Source organism: Arachis ipaensis, chromosome B6 (genome assembly GCF_059453495.1).
Source record: "Arachis ipaensis isolate K30076 ecotype BB chromosome B6, ASM5945349v1, whole genome shotgun sequence".
Taxonomy (NCBI): Eukaryota; Viridiplantae; Streptophyta; class Magnoliopsida; order Fabales; family Fabaceae; genus Arachis; species Arachis ipaensis.
In genome coordinates, this window is record NC_142441.1 from 137,649,913 (window position 1) to 137,656,560 (window position 6,648).

General features: G+C 25.8%; 1 protein-coding gene across 1 annotated transcript; it reads right to left on the reverse strand.

Annotated features, from left to right (window-relative positions):
* Positions 1-377: 377 nt before the first annotated feature.
* Positions 378-6,427, reverse strand: LOC107648431 (vacuolar-processing enzyme-like). Its single transcript, XM_016352299.3, has 8 exons — positions 6,068-6,427; positions 4,950-5,106; positions 2,674-2,759; positions 2,386-2,588; positions 1,239-1,287; positions 937-1,140; positions 646-852; positions 378-512 (listed from the first exon to the last, which is right to left on the reverse strand). Exons 1-8 carry the CDS (start codon positions 6,425-6,427, stop codon positions 378-380), a joined length of 1,401 nt encoding a protein of 466 aa, XP_016207785.1.
* Between the last annotated feature and the right edge of the window lie 221 nt (positions 6,428-6,648).

Consider the following 6,648-nt stretch of genomic DNA (forward strand, 5'->3'; position numbering starts at 1 on the left):
TATAATTAGAATCAATTAGTATTATTTAGTATATCTGAATATTTATTATAGAATATTACATCTTTATTATTACAATTCTCTTAATACTTATAAATACCATTTTATATTGTATCATTCTAAACAACTTGAATAGACAACTTGAATATATTCAATAATACACAAATCCTTCCTCCAGTTTAGTCTTTTGTTTATAACAAACAGAAAGAGTTTTTAAAACAAGGCACAAACGAGGCAAAGTAAGGAAACTACTAGGAAAATCTAGCCACTGGTCTTATTACATAGTTTGTGTAAGCTCCATTATTTAGTTCATAAACATATTCATTATTACATTGTTAATAACCAGTGATAAATTTATGATGAAGAACCCTATAATTCCCCTAGGGGCAAGCTAGAGAAGATGCTAGAACCATTTTCTCTTGAGAAACGCCAGCATTGCATATGTTAGCAATGGCCCTGGTGTATTTCCTTCCATACGTTGACAGGGCACCACAATAGCTCTCATAAATTTTTATCTGCATAAAATAGCATACATCAATTTATCAATGATCTTATGTAACAATAAGTAAACAGTTATTTAAAAGACTAATGTTTATTGGATCACATCAGTATATGGATTAAAATCAAATAATTTATTTGTTCACTTACATAATTCTTAAAACAATCCCAATCATCCACAAGAGGTTGGCCTGATGGACGAACACTTGAGATCAATGATGTTCTGTACTCTTCTCCAAACAAGTGATCTGCAATGGCCTTCACGCTATTGTCCACGTGCTCCCTTTGAGCTATTTCTTCTATTAACCCCTTTTGAGCTTCCATCCTTTCTTTTGATCCTTCTGGAGCGTTTTTGAACTGAAATCACAAAAAAAAGTAATGATCACGTAACATTTTTCTCTTGTGTATATAGTAAAAAAAAAAAAAAAAAGACAAGACAACCTTGTGGCTAAGATAGTGGAGAAGTGCATCTCGTTGGTTGACAAATTTTGTCGGGGTGGTAGTAGAGGAAGAATATGCATTTGTACTGGCACTCACTCCGGTTGCACCAATGTAGGTTACTAGAAAATCATCGGTGAAGTTTTTGTTTCCATATTGCATCACATGAGAACCTTTTTCCTCCCAATCTAATGTTTTCTCGCGAACCTGTGCATCAATCACACACATATATCTTCATGTATCAACATTATTTCAATATGAGTTTATATAGTGTTAGAATATATATATATTGGCATGGGACTTACAGTTTCATATTGTTGTTGCAAAGTTTCTTTTGTCCTATCATTTTTGTCGCTGACACCAAATATATTTCACATGACCAAGAATGTTAATATATTATAAACAGCATAAATAAATTTAAGATGAAACTCTCCGAAACTCTCTCACATAATTCTTTTATTACCTAAAATATTCACCGCCAGCAACAATTACTAAATTTTATAAAATTCAGAACTTCAAAAGTTAGGAGTGTGCATGGATTTAACTAATGGCTTTTGTTAAATAAACAATGACTTTTAAGAACAATCTAAATAATAGGTTCTAGAATTAGCCCAATAAAGTAAAAAAATACTACCTTCTCAAATTATCACTTAAACCCTAACATTAGGATAATCACCGTACACCTAATAAATTGAACATCCACCCATTATTAACTGTGCATGCATGAGTAAACCGAATCAAAAGAAATAACTATCCAATTAAAAATAATGAACATAATTATCTGCATACCTATTAAATTGAACATCCGACGTATTCATTGTTCATATTATTTATAATATTCTCATTGTCTACCTATACTTTTCTTTAACGAATATATCTTCTCCATACACATTGTTTCGATTTGAACCCCTAAGTCAATAATGCATAAACAGTTATAAAATATCTAAATGCGCAAATGCATGTACTTAATTAGAAATGCTACTTGTTATTTAAAATTCAGTTTTTGGTGAATCTTTTTAAGAATTTATTATTATTTAATTAATTTAAATATTCACTTTCACGAATCAGTTATTCAAAAAATAAAAAATTACTTTTTATTTTTATTTTCTTTCTCCTTTAAAATTAAATAAAGGATAATATTTAAAAAATATTTAGTTACACTGTTATTTAATTTAGTGACTAATATATATCATGCATGAAAAAGATAATTCTTGAGCCAAGAATCATTGAAGAGATTATTGGCCAAAAGATAAAAAGAAGCCACTTGGAAAACAATAAATTCTTAACTAAAAATCAATGGCCTAATCAATCACATAATGTTTATATATTCTATTTATATATGAATATATGTATCGTTTAAGTTATTCTCAATATGTATTCTATTTTATATTCCAACGTATATTATTCTACGTGAATAGTTGATTTAGTGGCTAAATTATTATATATACAGACCTGTCTTCCATCCATAAAACGCTATAAGAATCTCCCAAGCAAGTTTGAAACTCAGGAGGAGGAGGATATGTCGGATCTCCAGGGCAGTAACAACCCCAGCTGCTCTCATTTGCATTGGAAGCGGTGGTTACGTATATGTTTATGTTTTCTGGAAGAATCCCTTCGAACATGCTCCCAGATTCACATGCTTCCAAGTATATTACCTTTTTTCCAATTATATCAACTAGTCAAATAAATTCAACACCTTACAACAAGTAAAATTTAATTCAGCGTTCAAGAAAAACTGACCATCTTTTTATAGGCGTTAGCCGCATGTTTGCTTTTCAATACATTTATAAAATCATTGGCCACAACGAAATCCCCAACTGGCATACCTGATCAAATTGTATTTACCCAGTTAATTTATGATTTGTATGTCTCTTTCACACCTTCAATCAATGTATATAATAAGATATTATTATATACTAGGTAAGTTTTGTTTTATTTGGTTTTCTCATGAAAAATTTTGTGAGCATTGAAGTCGTTCGTTCTTAGTAGTATTAAAAGTACCGGTTGGTCCCAATGATAGCAATGGCTGTTTTCCCAATGATACTATTAAAAGAGGCTTTGTAATTTTGTTGTAATGAGATAATCAAGAGAGAGAGAAAAGTCAGCAAACAGTTATGTTTTAAAATAAGAGTTTAAATTTTGATGCCCAGATGGTATAAAATATTTTATGCAGTGGTTTAATTATATCTATTTTTTAAATAATTATTTATATCGTTAATATAAAAAATAATTATTTTTGTTGATATATATATTAATACATAATTGAATATACGTATAAAATAATTTTATACTAACAATATATTAAAATTAAATTTTCAAAAATAAGTGCAAAAGAAATATTAGTAATTTAGTAGCATCTTTATAACACTTTTGTTTTAGTTACGGTAACTCTAAATTCAAACAAAATATATAAAAGGATTAATAATTAAATTGTTAACTCAACTGCACATTTCATATAGTATAAATAGTAATGATTAAGAGTGTTAATTTATCTTCGCTCTTAATTATTCTTTTAATATTTAAAAGAGTAAACAATTTAAATATATATACCATGTTTTTTTAAAAAAAAAATATCAAAAGGATAAAAATTAAAAAAATTATTTAAAAATTAAGATAATAATTAAAAAGATAGGTAGTCAGGAGTTAGGACTCTTAATATTTTTTATTTAAAATATTTAAATACTTTTCATAGTTTCGTTAAGAGGCGAATATATAGCTAATAATATTAGGAGAAGTAAAAATTAAAGACAAAATTCCACTTCTTTTTTTGAGAGATGCTAAAATGATACTTCTATCTCTTCTATTTATAAAATGTATATTTTTTTCTTTATAATTAAAAAATTTTTTTTTAATCCATTTTAAATTTTTTGTGTTAATTAATGTTAACTTTCTCTATTTTTCAAGAAAAGATAAATTATTTTTTTACAAAAATACTCTTTAGCAAAAATTTTATTTTTTGTCATTAAATTTTGCTTACTAAATACCCTTTAATAAATTATCTTTTTATTTATTAAATTATATTTTTATCAAAATATTTTTTTAAAAATTTAATAATTAAATTATTTCTTTCTAAGATATCCTTCAATATTTTTTTTAATTATTAAATTATAATTTTACCAAAATTTTCAGTTAACAATTATAGTTATATTTTACTATTAATATTTTGATATCAATATATATTATTTTAACATTAAATAAAAAAATCTTGATAAGATTATTTTTCGATATCAATATATACTAATTGTTATACATATTAACAGTGGTAATATTTTTTTATTTAATGTTAAAATAATATATATTGATATCAAAAAATTAATAGTAAAATATAAAAATAATTATTAACGAAATTTTGGTAAAATCATAATTTAATAATTAAAAAATTATTGAAGGGTATCTTAGAAAAAAATAATTTAATTATTAATTTTTTATTTTGATAAAAATATAATTTAATCAATAAAAAATAATTTATTAAAAAATATTTTGGTAAAAAAAATTTAATGATAAAAAAATAAAATTTTTGTTAAAGAGTATTTCTGTAAAAAATAATTTTTTAAAAAATAGATAAAATTAATATTAGCTAACACAAATTTTAAAATGGATTAAAGATGAAATTTTTTAAAAGTTATAAATAAGAAAATGTATATTTTACAAAAGAAGGAAAGGAAGTGTCATTTTAGCTTTTTTCAGGCAAGGAGAGTGGAATTTTCTCAAAACTAAAATATAATAATTTGTATGTAAATGTTATTCATCAATTTGTATAATATATTAGTACAGAAAATCGTAGTAATTTATGTGTGTATATGTATATGCAAAAACTAATAACATATCAAAAGTTTAATATATATATTGGTTAACAACGGTTAGCCAAAAATTACTAATGCTCTAAAATATCTGTACCACTTCTAAAGCATGAATCTTGTGATTTTACTACACAAATTAAAGATGTTCCTCTTCAGATATCTATATATGAATATAAAGTTTAAATAAGAATTAAATAATATGTTAGTGACACTTACCAATGATGCCTGGTCCACCATGGTCAGCATAGTAAATAAAAATGGTGTCATTCGGACCACTATTCAGCATCTTACCACTGCCTCCGGTAATAGCACTTTGGTTCCCACTTATTACGGCGTATAAGTTTTCCGCACTTGTGTAATTTCCGGTATAGTCCTACAAAGTTGAGATAATAATTAAATCGGTCTTTTAATTTTCACACAATAATTATATTGCTCTTTCGATATTTAAACTGATCAAATTAGTCCATTAATTTCAAATTATATCAATCGAGTTAATTTTTTCTCAATAGACTAGTTAATAAAAGATATTAACAAAAGACTAATATAGAACATTAAATACCATGTGGTATGTATATTATTAGACTAAGAACATATGACACAAAAGGTTTTCAATCAATTTGGTTCCTTAAGTGAGGGGCCATTTTGATTATGAATAAAAATTAAGAGATCAATTTTATTGTTATCTTTATTTATCAATTAAATTTGAAGAATACTTTGTACTATTCAATTATCATATTATATTGGAGTGACTCACAATTTGAAGAATTGAATTTTGGCCTTTTTTTGTTAAGTGTGAATTAGTATATGATTTTCGCATGTTAATTAACAATTTTAGTAGTTGAATATTGTTTTCCTTAGAGTTACAACTTACAAAGCTCAAATCATCATATTTCTATTTTAGTAACAAAATACATTCGTTATATATATATTTGTAAAATAATCAAGCATCTCATGAATAAGTTCTCAGGTATCTGCTTTTATTTGAAAACTTAAAACTAACATTTTGTCTCATATCGAAAAAGAGGAAAGAGAGAGTATGAAATGTCATTCTTTTCATGACTTGAGTTTTTTTTTTTTTAATTTACTACATTTGAGTTTAAATATGCTCAACACATTAGTTTATAAATTGGTTCAATTTATATATATTAATTTTGATATATTATAAATGTAAAATAATTATATGTTATTATGTTAGTAAAAATAATTAATTTTGTTAATAGTCATTTAAACAATCAGATGTAATTGAACAGTTTATATTATATTAACATTTCTATTTTAAATTAATAATTTCGTAAAATAGATAAAAGTAGATATATTATGTTGTATTTAATTACCTTAGGAACACCTTGATAAACATCTGAACCATTGGGATGATTGATTATAACGCCAGGCCTTGGGTTTTCTTCATTATTGGCGATGTCATCACTCATGAATACAATGATATTTTCATCTTTAAGGCCTCCATTCTTCATTATTTGGTAAGCATGGCAAATATCGGCTTGGTGCCTATAATTTCCAAACCCATTGGAACCAGCGACAAGCACAGCCCATCTCGCTCCTTCTGAATCATCATTACTCACAAGAGGATGAAAATTATTATTTGACACATGACGACCCTCCAACGTCGTCATTCTTGAACTTAGCCATACTGAAGCTATTAACAAAGGGACCCAACAAGTCATCTTATGATTCATCTTGCATGCAATATAATATAATGTTCAATTTGTATGTCAAAGATTATTGTAATGTATATATAGTGGAGCTATACTATATACTGAGCTAGATAAAACATAAATGCATTGTTGCATCTTGAACTTATAGCGGCAGAATTTGTCCAATAGAAATGACAAAGAATAATATATATGCATCCATTAATCTTGTTTTCTTTCCCTTGTATTGTTTATGTTAGCCGATT